The sequence below is a fragment of the Perca flavescens genome, chromosome 6 (assembly GCF_004354835.1).
Source record: "Perca flavescens isolate YP-PL-M2 chromosome 6, PFLA_1.0, whole genome shotgun sequence".
Classification (NCBI taxonomy): Eukaryota; Metazoa; Chordata; class Actinopteri; order Perciformes; family Percidae; genus Perca; species Perca flavescens.
The window spans coordinates 9169006-9186909 of NC_041336.1; the positions used below are offsets into that span (position 1 = coordinate 9169006).

The 17904-nt window shown below is 41.9% G+C and overlaps 2 protein-coding genes across 2 annotated transcripts; one reads left to right on the top strand and one right to left on the bottom strand.

Annotated features, from left to right (window-relative positions):
• The first annotated feature begins 2379 nt into the window (after positions 1-2379).
• LOC114557142 (fucolectin-1) lies at positions 2380-5650 on the top strand. Its single transcript, XM_028580474.1, has 5 exons — positions 2380-2443; positions 3016-3301; positions 3983-4137; positions 4752-5031; positions 5260-5650. Exons 1-5 carry the CDS (start codon positions 2380-2382, stop codon positions 5408-5410), a joined length of 936 nt encoding a protein of 311 aa, XP_028436275.1. The 3' UTR covers positions 5411-5650.
• Positions 5651-7775: 2125 nt separating this feature from the next.
• Positions 7776-10152, bottom strand: LOC114557141 (fucolectin-1-like). Its single transcript, XM_028580473.1, has 5 exons — positions 10089-10152; positions 9508-9793; positions 9071-9225; positions 8320-8593; positions 7776-8113 (listed from the first exon to the last, which is right to left on the bottom strand). The coding sequence occupies exons 1-5, from the start codon at positions 10150-10152 to the stop codon at positions 7963-7965; spliced, it is 930 nt and encodes a 309-aa protein (XP_028436274.1). The 3' UTR covers positions 7776-7962.
• Positions 10153-17904: the final 7752 nt, after the last annotated feature.

Consider the following 17904-nt stretch of genomic DNA (forward strand, 5'->3'; position numbering starts at 1 on the left):
GCATATTTGTCACACATACTGTGTATACTGTCATAACACAATTTACACATTTACTACTACTAGCTGTTGGTGCACCCTTCATGTATTGCAGACAGTGCTGGTCTAAATAAACAACAGGCATCTTTACAACTTTCCATGACCTATCCATGTTTTACTGCAGTTTCCTCTTACCACTGGAAAGGGCAACAATGTGCAAATAGTTTTGAATTTCAGTTTCAAGACATTCACAGATTGTGGAAATTTTTTATTCTGCCGAGAGCATTAAAGTGTCCATATTATGAAAAAATCATTTTTTCTGGGATTTGGGGTGTTCTTTTGTGTCTCTGGTGCTTCCACACACATACAAACTTTTGTTTTGAGTGAGATACGGTTTCTGAATGTGTCCTGCCTTCAGTCTCCTAGTGAGCTGTTCAAAATCGGCTCGGACTGTGACGTCACAGTCCGAAATGAGCTGGCTAACCACAACCGTTAGCTCGTAGCGTTAGCATAGGCATGCTAACGCTAATGCTAACGCTAGCATGCTACGTCGTTCTCAATAGCAAAGCACTGCTACAACACACACAAATTCACCATAATCTACAAAAGAACTACTTACATGTGCGCAATCATTTAGGAGTCTCCCAGCTAATCCTGCCTTGTAACTGACCAAAGTTGGAGAAACGGGCTTTCTTTTACTGTCTCTAGAGTTAGCTAGCTGACATGATCTACATCTGAGCTACTGAGCATGTGCGAGTGCAATCAAAGATAGTACAGAAGAAGAAGATGAAAAGAGGTGTTACTCTGTAGTTAAAACAGAAACCAGGTGAAAAGAGGATCTGCAGCAGTGAGAGAGAGCTGTGCAGTACAAGAAAAATATGGTGTTTTTTGAAAATTAAACCATGTAAACCTAAAAATACAGTTATGAACCTGAAAATGAGCATAATATGGGCGCTTTAAGAAAAACAGATTATCAGTGCTGATATTTGTAAATATGTCCCTTATGGCACTCCCATTACCAACAGGTTAAAGGAATACGCCACCGTTTGTTGAAATAGGGCTTATCACGGTCTACCCTGGCTGTAGATAGGTGGGCCAACGCATTTTTTGTCTCAGTGCAAGTAATTAGGTTGTTTTTTTGTCTTTTGTTGGCTCACTTTTACTCACAACATGCTAACCTGCAACCTAAGATTCCATTCACTACGCTAAGCTAACTAGCAGCAGCGCTGCCGGTGTTGCACCGGACTAAAACAATGCATGCACAAAAAATACGTTGGCCCACCTATCTACAGCTAGGGGAGACCGTGATAAGCCCTATTTCAACAAACGGTGGCGTATACCTTTAATATGTTTCCATTCTCATTTAAGTCAATACATTGTCATACAATTATATTCATCTATGTCAATTATCATCAGTGTGTACAGAAATCAAACACATTTTTAGCGCTTACATATTTTGTTTTTATATTATTATGAACATATTCTCTCTTCATTTGTTCTCATGTGGTTTCACACTTCATTGTTTGTCTTTTGAGCATCAACATTAGATTCCTGAGAATGATAAGTACACATGTTATCTAATCAAACAGGACTTGTGCCCTATGTGCTTCACCTGGCAGTGTATCAGCAACATTAAAATTCTTATCTCTGTGTTTATGTCTGACCAGGAAGGACAACTGTATTTATTTAGAAATTCACAGTAAACAGCAAGTACATGTGGCATGTTTTTCAAAACAAAAGTCAGCCAATAAAAGCAAAGCATATCATAAAAGTTGACATTGTTGCAATGTACTCTACATTGAACTCATTCAACTAATTTCATGATGTAACCTAAACCTAGTTTTTGTCAAAATCTATTTTTAAAACTTTCATTCTTTCAGCTGAAGCTGAAGTTTGATGACTGATGTGGCAATACATTATTGAGAAACATCATTAAAATGAGCTGATCCCTGATTTCCTTGATTGCAGACTCGAGCCTTATCTACATACAAGGCCAAATACCAGTCATCTGTGGTAAATCATCAATAAACAATAGCATGTGCCATAATAAGATGTGCACATAAATATCCCTGTGTGGTCCACACCAAATCATATTCACCAACACAACATCAACAGCGGCTCCTCGTCTTCTTCTAAGTTTATTTTGCAAGTCAAGGTATGTGGGTGTAGTTGAAAAATGATGCTTTTGAATACACAGTCTGTAGGGTTGTTTGATATTTGTCAGCCTACTCTGCACTGGCAGTTAAGATTTCACACTTTGTTATCTGCCACCACTTTGGATATCTAACTTCTGGAGCAACTGATTGTTGTAGGCCAGGGATAGATTTCATACAGTAATGACGACGATGTTTATCCTTCACTGTAATTCTATTGTTGACTCTCTGGTCTGTTTCAACCAGAACAATGAAACACAGTTCAGTTCTACTTTTGCTGTTCCTTCTGGGGACGTGCTCGGCTTACACCTATCGTAAGTATGATCCAGCTATATCTGTGATACCTTTGCTATAAAAATTTAAGTCCCCAACATGTAAAAACTAATTTTGCTTATTGTTTTCTCACGTTTGAGCTTTACTGTGCAGAATGAAAAGAGTCTGACACTAGATGTCTGTTTTTAAATTAATCTGCTGAAGAAGGGGAAGGTTCCTTACCTAAGATTGTAACACCTCACCAGGACAGATCTGCACAATTTTATACCAATATGCAGACAGAGTTAGTTGAGTGCCAATTGCATACCTGTGAAAGGAAAAGCCATGTGAGTGAATAACTGAGCCAAATGATTTGGTGTAAAGAGAAACGTTGAATGGACCCAGAAGTGAACCCTGCAGTAAGCTACTCCAGTATTGAGTTTGCAAGGTTCAGACACAGATTATCTCCAAGTTACCCTGTAAGTGCGGTCCTTAGAGCGAAGTGGAAGAAGGGACACAGGTCTGTAATGCTTTACATCAGAGGGGTTGAATGTGTTTTTTAAAGAGGTTTGGTAATCTACAAACATTCTTCCCTTAAACATTTTAATGTGTAGTTCAACTGTTTCATCCACAGAAAATGTGGCCTTGCGTGGAAAAGCGACCCAGTCAGACCGTTATGAGCACCCGTTGGGAGCTGCCTACAATGCTATTGATGGAAACCGTGAATCTGACTACTGGGCCGGATCATGCACTCACACTGATGTACAGACCAACCCCTGGTGGAGAGTGGACCTGCTGGAGTCCTACATCGTCACCTCCATCATCATCACCAACAGAGGAGACGGCTTTCCAGAAAGGCTCAACGGGGCAGAGATTCACATCGGCAACTCTTTACAAGACAATGGTGCTGCAAACCCAGTGTGAGTGAACGTTATTACTTAGGCTACAGGATTTGCACCAGGAAATTGTTTAGCAGGGGTAAGCCACCCTAACCCTGACACAGCTCATTTTATGGTCTGTAGCTAGTAGATGATGCACTAAATGATAGCTACACTCATTGATCAGGTGACATTTGCTGTGTGAAATACTGCGTGTACTCTTTTTCAAGCAAAGTGTTGATGTTATTCATTACTTTAAATTGCACTAACTGTATACTGACTCTTCACTACACTTCAGCATTTATCTAGACTGTCTATTCATATACATTGTGTTATAACTGATCTACTTCACTAACTAGACCAATAGACTAACTGTTTATTGACTCTTTACACCATCTCAGCAGTGATATAGACTCTCTGTTCATCTATATTGCATATATCGACTTACTTGCACCTCACTACGTGCCGGCATTTGTAATGCCCACTTATTCTGCACTTTATGTAGCATATTGTATTCTGTATTCTTGTACTGTATTGAATGTGAAACTATTTGTTGTCTTGCACGCCTACGCTTTTCTTGGCCAGGTCACCTTTGCAAATGAGAACCTGTTCTCAACGGCCTAACGGTTTAAATAAAGGTTAAATATAAATAAAAAAAAATGCTATTCCCCTTTCAAGTACCACAGTTAAAAACTTTATTGCAATGCTTCCACTCTCTTTTAGGGTTGGTGTAATTTCTCATATTCCAGCAGGCAGGTCTTTAAATATGACTTTTACCAGACGTGTGGAGGGACGTCATGTGACTGTGGTTCTACCTGGTTTAAAAAGGATTCTTACACTCTGCGAAGTGGAAGTCTACGGGTACCGGGCCCCAACTGGTGAGGAATGAATATGTGGCTGAAGCTGAAAAAACAACGTAACATGAGACACAGCCGTCTTCTAACTGTAAACAAACCGGGAACTATATTCTCAGGCGGAAGAATATAGTACTTGGGCAAAATGTGATATGCTCGCAGCAAGCCTGTCTGAGAATATAGTCCCCGGTTTGTTTACTGTTAGAAGATGACTGTGTCTTATGTTACGTTGTTTTGTGTACACGCTGTGACTCTACAAATCACAACATGTAAATAGGAACATGTTGGCGTTATTTTGTCACTTTTGTCACAATTGGGAGCAGTAGGCTAGTTGGAACCAGTTACCTGCAGGATCTGTGCTAGGCTAAGCTAATGCTGGAGCCGTCAGACAGCGTTACAGCACGCACGGAGATGAGAATGGTATATATCTACTTGTCTTAATCTGGGGGTTACGATGAATAAGGTAAATTCCCAATAAATCGGCGTTTTCCTTTAACTGTAATTTCTTCTTATCACTTGAATTGGCAACAATTTACAAATAGTTGTGAATTTCAGTTTCAAGACAGATCATGGCCAATTTGTTCTTCAAGGAAAACTAGTTTTCAGTGTGGATATTTGCAAATGTTTTCTGTTTGCAGGAGAGAACCTGGCACTCCAAGGAAAAGCTACACAGTCATCCCAACATTCTACAGGCACGGCATATAATGCTATAGATGGGAATCGTGCCAGCGTCTGGACCCAGGCCTCTTGTGCTCACACAGTCCAGGAGTTAAACCCCTGGTGGCGACTAGACCTGGGCAAAACCCACAGAGTGTTTTCTGTTACCATAACTAACTACAAAACTCTTAATTTACAACTTGCCGGAGCTGAGATCCGAATTGGAGATTCTCTTAATGACAATGGCAACAGCAATCCCAGGTAGTTTACAGTCCGTTTACTTAAATACTACTATAACTAAAAAAGTTAAGTAATGGATATCTGTCTTTGGGTTTGTTTGAAACATGATCAATAAAAAATAAAACAAATGATAGAGGTTTGGTGTAATTTAGCAGCAACTTACCGTATATCTATCAAATGTTTCTATTATCTATCTGTTATTCAAACGATCATTCAATCAGTTAACACACTAATTTATTTTTCTGCTAGGTGTGCTGTGATCTCAAGAATCACTCCAGGTTTCACCGAAACCTTCCAGTGTAACGGGATGGACGGTCGCTACGTTAACATCATCATTCCTGGAAGAAGCGAGTACCTGACCCTGTGTGAGGTGGAGGTCTACGGCTCCAGGCTGGATTAGGTCTGAGGAGGTTCAAAATGTATAACAATGATATCTTACGCTGCAGACGTCACCTGATGCTATTGCATAAACTCATGTTGCAATCAATAAGTTGTTGGGTATTTGGGTGGATGACAGGCTCTCTTTTAGAGTGCATACGGAGAACCTGTTTTTCTGAGAAGAAAAAAATGGAACTCCCTTATATTGCATATCAAAACTTCCTCATTTTTATGATGTTAAAAAGGTGGTTAAAGGAGAATAAAAAATGCAATCATGAATTTAAATTTTATGAGCAGCCACAGCTGTTTTGTGTGCTGTGTGCATACTGTCTCTGTGTACATATTGAACAGTTAAAAAAAAAGAAGCTTGTTGTTGTATCGATATGCTGTTTGTATTATTGTTCACCTGCCTGGGCACTGAGGATGATAATTAGCTTCTGGCTTTGTATAATACATCAGATTTTAAGTGTTGCAATGGAATGTGTATTATACCTGATCTTTGTCAAATAAACGTGAATATATAAAAAGCTAGTGAAGACACTGAGGGCTAGGCTCCATTCTTAAGTGTTCTTTCTCGCCTATGAGGACATATTACTGCTGCCTCCTTTACTTCAATGCCTTGACTCCGTGTATCACTGTTCCAACTCATTGTCCCGAGGTCTTTTAGCGCTGGGGAATGACGCAGACAGACCAGGGTGTGCTCGCTGGCCAACTTTTTTATTTATTTATTTATTTTTAAACAATGTTTGTATTGATTTTTCATTAGTACATTGCAGGTCATAACAAAATTTCTCAAAACATCTGCCGTGTTACAAGAACCAAAAAAACAAAAAGCAAACTATAAGACAGTATCACAGGCACAGAACAATAGCCCCTAGCAAAGTTACAATATGCATAAATGCAAAAATAAATAAGAATTGCACCTTCGCTATCACCCTCCAAGACATGCCTCAGTCCAACATGGCATCATTGAATCTTAGGTATCTCGCTAGCTAACTTAGCAGGAAATAAGTCAACTACAGTTGACATTACATGGTGAATTCAATTGCGGGTTAGGCTTAGCGCTGTTAACCGTGGTCAAAATAATCATACTAAAAATAATTTTATGAGCATGTTGAACCTGGACATTGTAACATTGTATTATTTACAATTACTCTTGAACGAATAATCTGGTGTTTTAAGGTATTTCTGTGTTTTACCAAAACTTCGTTGGAGCTACTAGAGAGGTCAAAGGTTATATGACGCAATTGACAGGCAACTAAACGACATGTGATTGATTAAAATTAAAGTTTTCACTGGATATATATATAGTAATTTTTTGACATCTTAATTATGTAAAATCACCAACAAATGCAATAATGACTTTTGTTTGAGGAAAGTTTGTTCAGCTATTTAAGGAAGTATACTGAGCCTTACGAAAAATTAAACTAAATTTTTTGTGACCCGCTTTTAAAGTCTCAGGGGATCGAGAAAAGCACGAAAAACAAAGATCACCAACGATCAGAGCAGTGTAGAGGCGCCACAGGATGGAGCCATCTTGACTCTCACACACAGACACAGTTAATGTAACATTATTTTATTCTTGCAACATGAAGGAAATTAGAGGAATATTGCGTTCTCTTAATACAGCCATGGAATATTTAGGTTACATTAGACATTAGTTGAATGGACACAGCAACAATGTAAACATGCACTTTTGTTATGCATTTTCATTTTATAGGCCACGTTTTGTTTAAAAAAACGTGCCACATGTACTTGCTGTTTACTGTCAATTCCCACATATATACATATATAATACAATTGTACTTAGATAAGTTCCTTAGATTTGATAGGTCAGATAAACACAGATATAAAACTGTAAAATTAGAGAATAATAAAGCATAACCTTGCAAAAATGCAACCAAGGGTCTTTTTGTGAATGTACCCGAGTCAAACTTTCGTTTAAAAGCATATTTAGGACGGAAACACCACTTTTAAGATTTACTGTATTTTCGTTTTCGGTCAAATGGCCTTTTGAATGGGAGACCTAGTGGCACTACTATGATCGCTTCAAAATCAAAATTTTTAAAACACTAAGAAGGCTCAACACAACATGAAACTTTGCTCCAAGTATCACCAGGGGCTCTACACATGAACTCCACTATTGAGAACATTGTTTGTGTACACAGTGTTTACTAAAAAGAAAGGTTTTGAACAACTCGCTTTAGCAGTTGTTGTTTCCGGTCGCTGTCAATCTTGCCAGTCAAAAAGTGTTGATCTCCGAATGCAATGTAACAGGGAGGAGAGTAAAGATGGAACGCTCCTAAAGCTTAGTTCCATATAAACGCACGGAAAATGTGTTGTTTTGTCGTTAGTGAGTAACAATATTGACCTTGTAGTTGAAAAAGGAGCCTCGTATAAGAATGACATTTCCTCCTCTGGAGTCCGTTCATTTGCATTCGGAGATCAAAACTTTTTAAATTTAGATAGCAAATTAATCTTAATCTATGATTGCAACACAAGTCTGTACAAGAGCATCAGCTGAACATCTGCAATGTAAAATGTTATAGTTATACATTTTGAACCTCCTCAGACCTAATCCAGTCTGGAGCCGTAGACCTCCACCTCACACAGGGTCAGGTACTCGCTTCTTCCAGGAATAACGATGTTAACGTAGCGACCGTCCATCCCGTTACACTGGAAGGTTTCGGTGGAACCTCCAGGGATGCTTGAGATCACAGTACACCTAGCAGAAGAAGAAAATACTTTAACTCATGGTCATTTGAATAAATTAATACTAATTTGATAGCTATAAGTTGCTAAATTATGCCAAACCTACATTAAGTTTTGTTCTTTTAAATTTAGCATATATGTGTTCCAAACAAATCCAATGACAGACATCCATTACTTACAAAGTTATAGTAGTATTTTAGTTAATGCAGTGTAAATTACCTGGGATTGTTGTTGCCATTTTTTTCAAGAGAATCTCCAATTCGGATCTCAGCTCCATTGAGTCGGTTAGAGTAAGAATCTCGGTTGGTTATTTTAACAGAAAAAACTTTGTGGGTTTTGCCCAGGTCCAGTCGCCACCAGGGGTTAAAGTCGTTGTCTGTGCAACTGCATGAATTCCGGACGCTGTCCCGGTTCCCATCTATAGCATTATATGCAATTAATGTAGAATACAGTGATGACTGTGAGGCTTTACCTTGGACTGCCAGGTTCTCTCCTGCAAACAGAACACATTCACAAACATCATTACCATCATTATAACTAGTTTTCCTTGATTCTCTCTGCAGAACAAAGTTTTCCAAATCTCTATATGTCTTGAAACTGAAATTCACAACAAGCATATTGTTGCCCTATCCAGTGGTAAGAGGAAACTGCAGTCAAAAATGGAGAGGTCATGAAAAGTTGTGAAGATGCCTGTTGTTAATTTGGATCAACACAGCATAAGGATGCCCCAACAGCTAGCAGTAGTAAATGTGTAAATTCTGTTGTATGTCTGTATCCACAACAGCACATTTTTACATCTTGAGAAACTTTTTTTTCTCATGATTTACCAATTTATATTGCCTATGAATAATTTTTAAGATTTTCATTCATTTTCAAAATAAAGGAGCTTGCTGGTGTGCCAGATAAAAAATGAAACAGAGCCATCACCTAGAAAATCACATCTGGCTTCAGCCACATACTCATTCCTCACCAGTTGGGGCCCGGTACCCGTAGACTTCCACTTCGCAGAGTGTAAGGACTTTTTTTGAACCAGGTAGAACCACAGTCACATATCGTCCCTCCACAAGACTGGTAAAAGTCAATTTTAAAAGCCTGCCTGCTGGGATATGTGAAATTACACCAACCCTAAAAAAAGAGATAGAGGAAGCAGTGTATGAAGTTTTGAAAGGTAAAGAGCAATATAAAGTAATAAATAACACCAACACTTAATTGGCTGAAAAAAAGAGTAGACGCAGTATTTCCTACAGCAAATTCCACATGTTCAATGAGTGTTGCTATCGTTTAGTTTATAATCTACTAGCCAATAGTTAATAAAATGAGCTGAGTCAGCATCTTAGGGTATCTTGCGTCTGCTAAACAATTTCCTGGAGGAAACCCTGTATTTAGGAAGTCATTACATTCACTCACACTGGGTTTGCAGCACCATTGTCTTGTAAAGAGTTGCCGACGTGAATCTTTGCCCCGTTGAGCCTTCCTGCACAGCAGTCTCTTCTGTTGGTGATGATGATGGAGGTAACGATGTAGGACTCCAGCAGGTCCACTCTCCACCAGGGGTTGGTCTGTTCATCAGTCCGGGTGCATGAACCGGCATAGTAGTCAGATTCATGGTTTCCATCAATAGCATTGTGGGCAAAACCATACAAGTCCGCATGACGCTTCGACTGGGTTGCTTTTCCTCGCAAGGCCACATTTTCTGTGGATGAGACAGTTGAAATACATATTAAAATGTTTAGTGGAATTTTACCTGCAATAACCTACATTTTCGACCACATGGCAGCAGCTGTAAAACAAGTTGTGAACACATTGTTGATATACTGTACAGTATGTCCCCCTTTAGCAGATAAATGTGAAAACCGCATTCTAGTGTAAAAGTCTGGATATGCACAGTGACGCTCAAAAGTCCAAGTGATGAAACAAAAAGTAAAACACATTTTGATTGGAGGTGGACTTTAACAGAGATTTTACAGATATAGCAGGATCATACTTACGATAGGTGTAAGCCGAGCACATCCCCAGAAGGAACAGCAAAAGTAGAACTGAACTGCGTTTCATTGTTCTGGTTGAAACAGACAAGAGAGTCAATAATAGAATTATATTGAATGATTAAACATTGTCATCATTATTACTGTATAAAATCTATCCCTGACCTACAACAACCAGAATTTAGATACTTACACTGCATACAATTTAACAGTTAAAATGAAAAACTAGTGTCAAATAAGATACCACGTGTGTAGTCGTAACCAATGCACAAGACAAAAATCAAATAACCCTCCAAATTGTGTATTTAAAAGCACCATTATTTAACTACTACCACATACCTTGACTTGTGAAATAAACTCTGAAGACGAGGAGCCGCTGTTGATGTTGTGTTGGTGAATATGATTTGGTGTGGACCACACAGGGATATTTATGTGTGCATCTTATCATGGCACATGCTATTGTTTATTGATGATTTACCACAGATGACTTGTCTTTGCCCTTGTATGTAGATAAGGCTTGAGTCTGCAATCAAGGAAATCAGCTCATTTTATGATGTTTGTTTTGTCTAATACTACCTTTGTTCTTTTTAGATTCAAGATTCAATACTTTATTTCCACATCATTCATCAAACTTCAGCTTTAGCTGAAAGAATGAAGGTTTTAACAATAGATTCTGACAAAATCTGGTTGCAGATTAAATCATGAAATTAGTTGAATGAGTTCAATATACGGTACATTGCAACAATGTCAACTTTTATGATTTTTATGACCACACAGGGATATTTATGTGTACATCTTATCATGGCACATTCTAATGTTTTACTGATGATTAACCACAGATGACTGGCATGTTAAGGTTCATTCATACCTTTGTAACTGTAGATAGTCTACAAGATCAACAGCTACTACTTATTAAATCATATAACAGGCAGTCATAAAAACAAGTCACAGGACAACACATGTGAAAACAACAAAATAATACAACACAGCAGCTTATTTGAAAAGTGTCAAATGTATTAAATCAATAACATTTAGATGTAGGCTACATGTAGAGCTTAGCTAAATCCTCAACTAATGCAAATTAAATTCTGCATTTTTCTTGTTTTCTTGTCAAAAACTAGCCTCATGATTAGATATGATTTTCTGCCCAAACTTCTCAGCTTGAGTCTCATGTATGGCAGAGAAAAAGGGCAGCTCAGTAACAATAATTTTTAAGGTTGTGTGTACAATTTGGTCCAACTGCTTCTCCTCTTTGGCTGTGGTGCCCAGGTTGTATTACATCAGAATAGAAAAAGGTAAGCATGGATTCAATCACAGCCTGATAGAACTAAAGCATCCCCTTCCTCCGCTTGTATTTACCACAGATGACTTGTCCTTGTTTGTAGATAAGCCTGAATTTGGCAGTCAAGGACATCCAAGGTCAGTGACTTTCATTATGTTTTTTTTTTCAATTTGTTTCCTTGATTATATCTGGTGCTATATAGATAGCAGCAAATTGAGAAAGTGTAAAGTTTATTAAATAAACTTCAGCAAAGTTAAAACCTTTAGTTGATGCAGAATGCTAACAGCGGTAGCACAGAAAATGCTATTCATAGTTTATATTGTAAAGATCAGTATCAGTTGAAAGATTGAATGACTTCACACTACATTTTGACATATACAACATACAGGTTACATTACGACATTAGTTGAATGTGCATTGCAGCAATGTAAGCATGCACTTTTATTATGCGTTTTCATTTCAAATTCTACGTTTTGTTTTGAAGTGTCACATGTACTTGCTGGCTACTGTCAAATCCCCAAAAATACAGTTGTTAGAGAATACTATTGTTGTTTTTGATATGCTGCCAGGTGGATCATATAAGACCCAACTTCCCGGTATGATTAGATAATGTCTGTAATGTCTTTGCATTCTCATGAATATAAAATTGATGAAGAACACACAAACAATGAAGTGTAAAACCACATGAGGACAAAAGAGTTGAGAATATGTCCATGATAATATCAAATAAATACAGAGAAGCAATAAAAATGTGTGCAATTTCTGTACACACGGATGATGATTGACATGAATGAATATTATTATGAAAATTGATTTGAATTTAAAATGTATTATATGAATGCATGGTCTTTATTAACCAAAGGCTGATAATCATATACCTCTGTGCCATACAGCTCCATTGCTCCACTATTAAAAACACATCAGTAAGCCACACTGGTGCACTGGTTGACATGTTCCTTCATCACCATGAACACACACACACAGACACACACACACACACACTGTAATTTATTTTGTAAAGCACAGTGCAGCAGCTGACACAATAAATTTCACTAAGCAAAGCTCCTCAAGATCAGAATCCAGTCAGAAATCCATTCCTAAGTTTGAACGTATACGTTCCTTTCTACATTCTTGGTAACTAGTTTAGTCATTACCTAAATTACTATGCACCCTTAAAACTTAAGAAATGTCTTAGCTAGTAAAGACTTTACTGATGTGTAAAGCCAACCCGGTCTCACGCCAGTTTGTGAAATGGTCACGTTATTTTGATTTATTGATTTGTGTACAAGTCACGATTTTCTCGTTTATTTTGTGTACAGGTCACAATTTGCCATTCCATTTCACGAACTGCCATGACACTGGGCTTTTCTGGAGGACGGGGAAATTAAACGCCACACACCGGCGGCAACAACAACGGGACGGTTGTGGTTAGGAAGAGAACAACACGGAAAGCAACTGCATCACGCAGGACACGATCCCCGGTCTCCGGGGTGAAAGTCCTGTGTTGTTTGACCCATCCCCCCCCCCGACCAACCTCCCTGTGCGGACTTTCGCCTTATCAATACTACTCGCTACCGTAATCGTTCTGTGATCATGAAATATGCTTCCCATTGAAATACATTACTTTAAAATTCGTGCTCACCACCACGAAAATAACGATATTAACGTGTTCAGTACACAAATCAATAGATTCAATAACATGACCATTTCACAAACTGCCATGAGACTGGGCTGGTAAAGCAGTTGCTGCTGTCCAATAAAGAGCAATCAACAATGTAAACAGAACATTTCGATAACCGTTTTAGATGTGCATGTGCAAGTTTCCATCCATCCATCCATCTTCGTCCGCTTATCCGGTGTCGGGTCGCGGGGGGAGCAGCTCCAGCAGGGGACCCCAAACTTCCCTTTCCCAAACTGTGCAAGTTTATCTTTTGTAAATGTACGATCATTTGAGTATAGAAATATCTGAAATGGGTCATTCTGCATAATGAGTACTTTTACTTTGGATACTTTAAGTATATTTTGCCATACACACGTACTTCTACTCAAGTAAGATTTTGAATGCAGGACTTTATCATAATAGTTTTCTGTTGAAATTATACTTTTACTTATTTTAAGGATCTAAGTACTTCTTCCACATTTTGCACTTCTTGCACATTGTGGTGTCATTATCATAACTCCTCAGATTGTCCATCCATCCATCCATCCATCTTCGTCCGCTTATCCGGTGTCGGGTCGCGGGGGGAGCAGCTCCAGCAGGGGACCCCAAACTTCCCTTTCCCGAGCAACATTAACCAGCTCCGACTGGGGATCGGCGTTCCCAGGCCAGGTTGGAGATATAATCCCTCCACCTAGTCCTGGGTCTTCCCGAGGCCTCCTCCCAGCTGGGCGTGCCTGGAACACCTCCCTAGGGGGCGCCCAGGGGCATCCTTACCAGATGCCCGAACCACCTCAACTGGCTCCCTTTCGGCGCAAAGGAGCAGCGGCTCTACTCCGAGCTCCTCACGGATGAGTGAGCTTCTCACCCTATCTCTAAGGGAGACGCCAGCCACCCTCCTGAGGAAACCCATTTCAGCCGCTTGTACCCTGGATCTCGTTCTTTCGGTCATGACCCAGCCTTCATGACCATAGGTGAGGGTAGGGCGAAAACTGACCGGTAGATCGAGAGCTTTGCCTTCTGGCTAAGCTCTCTTTTCGTCACAACGGTGCGATAGATTGAATGCAATACCGCACCCGCTGCGCCCGATTCTCCGACCAATCTCCCGCTCCATTGTCCCTCACTCGCGAACACAACCCCAAGATACTTGAACTCCTTCACTTGGGGTAAGGACTCATTCCCTACCTGGAGAAGGCATTCCATCGGTTTCCTGCTGAGAACCATGGCCTCAGATTTAGAGGTGCTGATCCTCATCCCAACCGCTTCACACTCGGTTGCGAACCGATCCAGTGAGTGCTGAAGGTCGCAGGCCGATGATGCCATCAGGACCACATCATCTGCAAAGAGCAGCGATGAGATCCCCAGCCCACCAAACTGCAACCCCTCCCCACCCCGACTACGCCTCGATATCCTGTCCGCCGACTACAAACAGGATTGGTGACAAAGCGCAGCCCTGGCGGAGGCCAACCCTCACCTGAAAAGAGTCCGACTTACTACCGAGAACCCGGACACAGCTCTCGCTTTGGTTGTACAGAGATTGGATGGCCCTGAGAAGAGACCCCCTCACCCCATACTCCCGCAGCACCTCCCACAGTATCTCCCGGGGACCCGGTCATACGCCTTCTCCAAATCCACAAAACACATGTAGACCCGGTTGGGCATACTCCCAGGCTCCCTCCAGGATCCTTATGAGAGTGAAGAGCTGGTCCGTTGTTCCACGACCAGGGACGGAATCCGCATTGTTCCTCCTCAACCCGAGGTTCGACTATTGGCGAACCCTCCTTTCCAGCACCTTGGAGTAGACTTTACCAGGGAGGCTGAGAAGTGTGATACCCCTATAATTGGCACACACCCTCTGGTCCCCTTTAAAAAGGGGAACCACCACCCCAGTCTGCCACTCCTTTGGCACCGTCCCAGACTTCCACGCAATGTTGAAAAGGCGTGTCAACCAGGACAGCCCCTCCACACCCAGAGCCTTGAGCATTTCTGGACGGATCTCATCAATCCCGGGGCTTTGCCACTGTGTAGTTGTTTGACTACATCAGTGACTTCCGCCTGGGAAATCGACGACAATCCCCCATTATCCTCCAGCTCTGCCTCTAACATAGAGGGCGTATTAGTCGGATTCAGGAGTTCTGCAAAGTGCTCCTTCCACCGCCCTATTACCTCCTCAGTTGAGGTCAACAGTGTCCCATCCTTACTGTACACAGCTTGGATGGTTCCCCCTCCCCCCTCCTGAGGTGGCGAACAGTTTTCCAGAAGCACTTTGGTGCCGACCGAAAGTCCTTCTCCATGTCTTCTCAAACTTCTCCCACACCCGCTGCTTTGCCTCTTTCACGGCAGAGGCTGCAGCCCTTCGGCCCGCCGGTGCCCTGCAACTGCCTCCGGAGTCCTCCGGGATAACATATCCCGGAAAGACTCCTTCTTCAGTCGGACGGCTTCCCTGACCACCGTTGTCCACCACGGTGTTCGTGGGTTACCGCCCCTTGAGGCACCTAAGACCCTAAGACCACAGCTCCTCGCTGCAGCTTCAGCAATGGAAACTTTGAACATTGTCCACTCGGGTTCAATGCCCCCAGCCTCCACAGGGATGCACGAAAAGCTCCGCCCGGAGGTGTGAGTTGAAAGTCTGTTGGACAGGGGCCTCCTCCAGACGTTCCCAATTTACCCGCACTACACGTTTGGGCTTACCAGGTCTGTCCAGAGTCTTCCCCACCCTCTGACCCAACTCACCACCAGATGGTGATCGGTTGACAGCTCTGCCCCTCTCTTCACCCAGTGTCCAAAACATACGGCCTCAGATCAGATGAAACGATTATGAAATCGATCATTGACCTTGACCTAGGGTGCTCTGGTACCAGGTACACTTATGAGCATCCCTATGTTCGAACATGGTGTTCGTTATAGACAATCCATGACTAGCACAGAAGTCCAACAACAAACAACCACTCTGGTTTAGATCAGGAGGCCGTTCCTCCCAATCACGCCTCTCAGGTGTCTCCATCATTGCCACGTGTGCGTTGAAGTCCCCCAGCAGAACAATGGAGTCCCCCACTGGAGCCCCATGCAGGACTCCAGTCAAGGTCTCAAGAAGGCCGAATACTCCGAACTCCTGTTTGGTGCATATGCACAAACAACAGTCAGAGTTTTCCCCCACAACCCGCAGGCGTGGGAGGCGACCCTCTCGTCCACTGGGGTAAACTCCAACACAGCGGCGCTCAGCCGGGGGCTTGTGAGTATCCCCACACCCGCCCGGCGCCTCACACCCTGGGCAACTCCGGAGAAGAAAAGAGTCCAACCCCTATCCAGGAGTATGGTTCCAGAACCAAGACTGTGCGTGAGAGGTAAGCCCCACCAGATCTAACGGTGGCGCTCCACCTCCCGCACCAGTTCGGCTCCTTCCCCCCAGAGAGGTGGCGTTCCACGTCCCCAGAGCCAGCGTCTGCTGCCCGGGTCTGGTCCGTCGAGGCCCCTGACCTTCACTGCCACCCATGTGGCATCGCACCCGACCCCAACGGTTCCTCCCACAGGTGGTGGGCCCATGGGATGGAGAGGGAGTTGCCACGTAGCTTGTTCGGGCTGTGCCCGGCGGGCTCCGTGGCAAACCCGGCCACCAGGCGCTCGCCGGACGAGCCCACCGTCTGGGCCTGGCTCCAGGCGGGGCCCCGGGCTTCCTCCGGGCAGGGTCACTCCATCTCTGCTTAGCTTTTTCATTGGGGTTTTTGAACCATTCTTTGTCTGGCCCCTCACCTGAGACCACTTTGCCTTGGGAGACCCTACCAGGAGCACAAAGCTCCAGACAACACAGCCCTCAGGTTCACAGAGACACACAAACCTCTCCACCGCGATAAGGTGATGGTTCACGGAGAGGCAGATTGTATTATAGCTAAATTATTATAAGTTTTAAGTTATCAGAATGAGGCATAATTACATATTAAAAGCCATAACACCTTAAAGTGATGGTTCGGAGTAATTTCACCCTAGGGTCCTTTGCACCATGACCTCGAGCCAAACACCCCCCCCCAGAAGCTTTTTTCACCTGGGTCTAACATTGGGAGAGTTAGCGTAGAGTAGCGTTAGCCGCTGAATAGCTTATTAGCGCAGGGGCTAATGGACCCACGTTTGTATCTCGTAAATGACCCCACTAATAATGCCCAAAATGATACCAAACTTCTACACTAGTACAAATAGGTTATGCACTCATAAAACGATGGATTGGAAAGTTTGTAAGTACACCAGAAGTTTATGAACACTTGCCTGCTCTCTTCTGCTCTCTGTTGCTGCTGCTACCTGCAGTTAGACGAGTGCTTAGGGCTGTCTACAAATTACTACACCGAAAAGAGATACAACAAAAATATTTATTAATTTAATGATTAAATAAGGTAATGTTAAATTATAAAAAATTATAACAAAAAAAAAAAAAGTTAAATAAAAAAATATTTTTGTTGCATCTCTTTTTGGTGTTGTAATTTGTAGACAGCCCTAAGCACTCGTCTTACAGCAGCAACAACAACAGAGAGCAGAAGCCAGCAGGCAAGTGTTATTTACATAAACTGGTGTACTTACAAACTTTCCAATCCATCGTTTTATGAGTACATAACCTATATGTACTAGTGTAGACGTTTGGTATCATTTCGGGCATTATTAGTGGGGTCATTCACGAGATACAAACGTGGGTCCATTAGCCCCTGCGCTAAGCTATTCAGCTGATAACGCTACTCTACGCTAACTCTCCCAATGTTCGACCCAGGTGAAAAAAGCTTCTCGGAGGGTGTTTGGCTCGAGGTCATGGTGCAAAGAACCCTAGGGTGAAATTACTCCAAACCATCACTTTAATATTCATAATTAGAGAGTAGACTAACTTAACAGACACTTCACCGTGT

Excerpts from the sequence above, each read along its gene's own strand:
- LOC114557142 (XM_028580474.1), top strand. The coding sequence starts at position 2,380 with ATGAAACACAGTTCAGTTCTACTTTTGCTGTTCCTTCTGGGGACGTGC. Across the intron at positions 2,444-3,015 it reads GTGCTCGGCTTACACCTATC|AAAATGTGGCCTTGCGTGGA; the intron begins GTAAGTATGATC and ends TTTCATCCACAG. Across the intron at positions 3,302-3,982 it reads AATGGTGCTGCAAACCCAGT|GGTTGGTGTAATTTCTCATA; the intron begins GTGAGTGAACGT and ends ACTCTCTTTTAG.
- LOC114557141 (XM_028580473.1), bottom strand. The coding sequence starts at position 10,152 with ATGAAACGCAGTTCAGTTCTACTTTTGCTGTTCCTTCTGGGGATGTGC. Across the intron at positions 9,226-9,507 it reads AATGGTGCTGCAAACCCAGT|GGTTGGTGTAATTTCACATA; the intron begins GTGAGTGAATGT and ends CTCTTTTTTTAG. Across the intron at positions 8,594-9,070 it reads CGGGTACCGGGCCCCAACTG|GAGAGAACCTGGCAGTCCAA; the intron begins GTGAGGAATGAG and ends TTCTGTTTGCAG.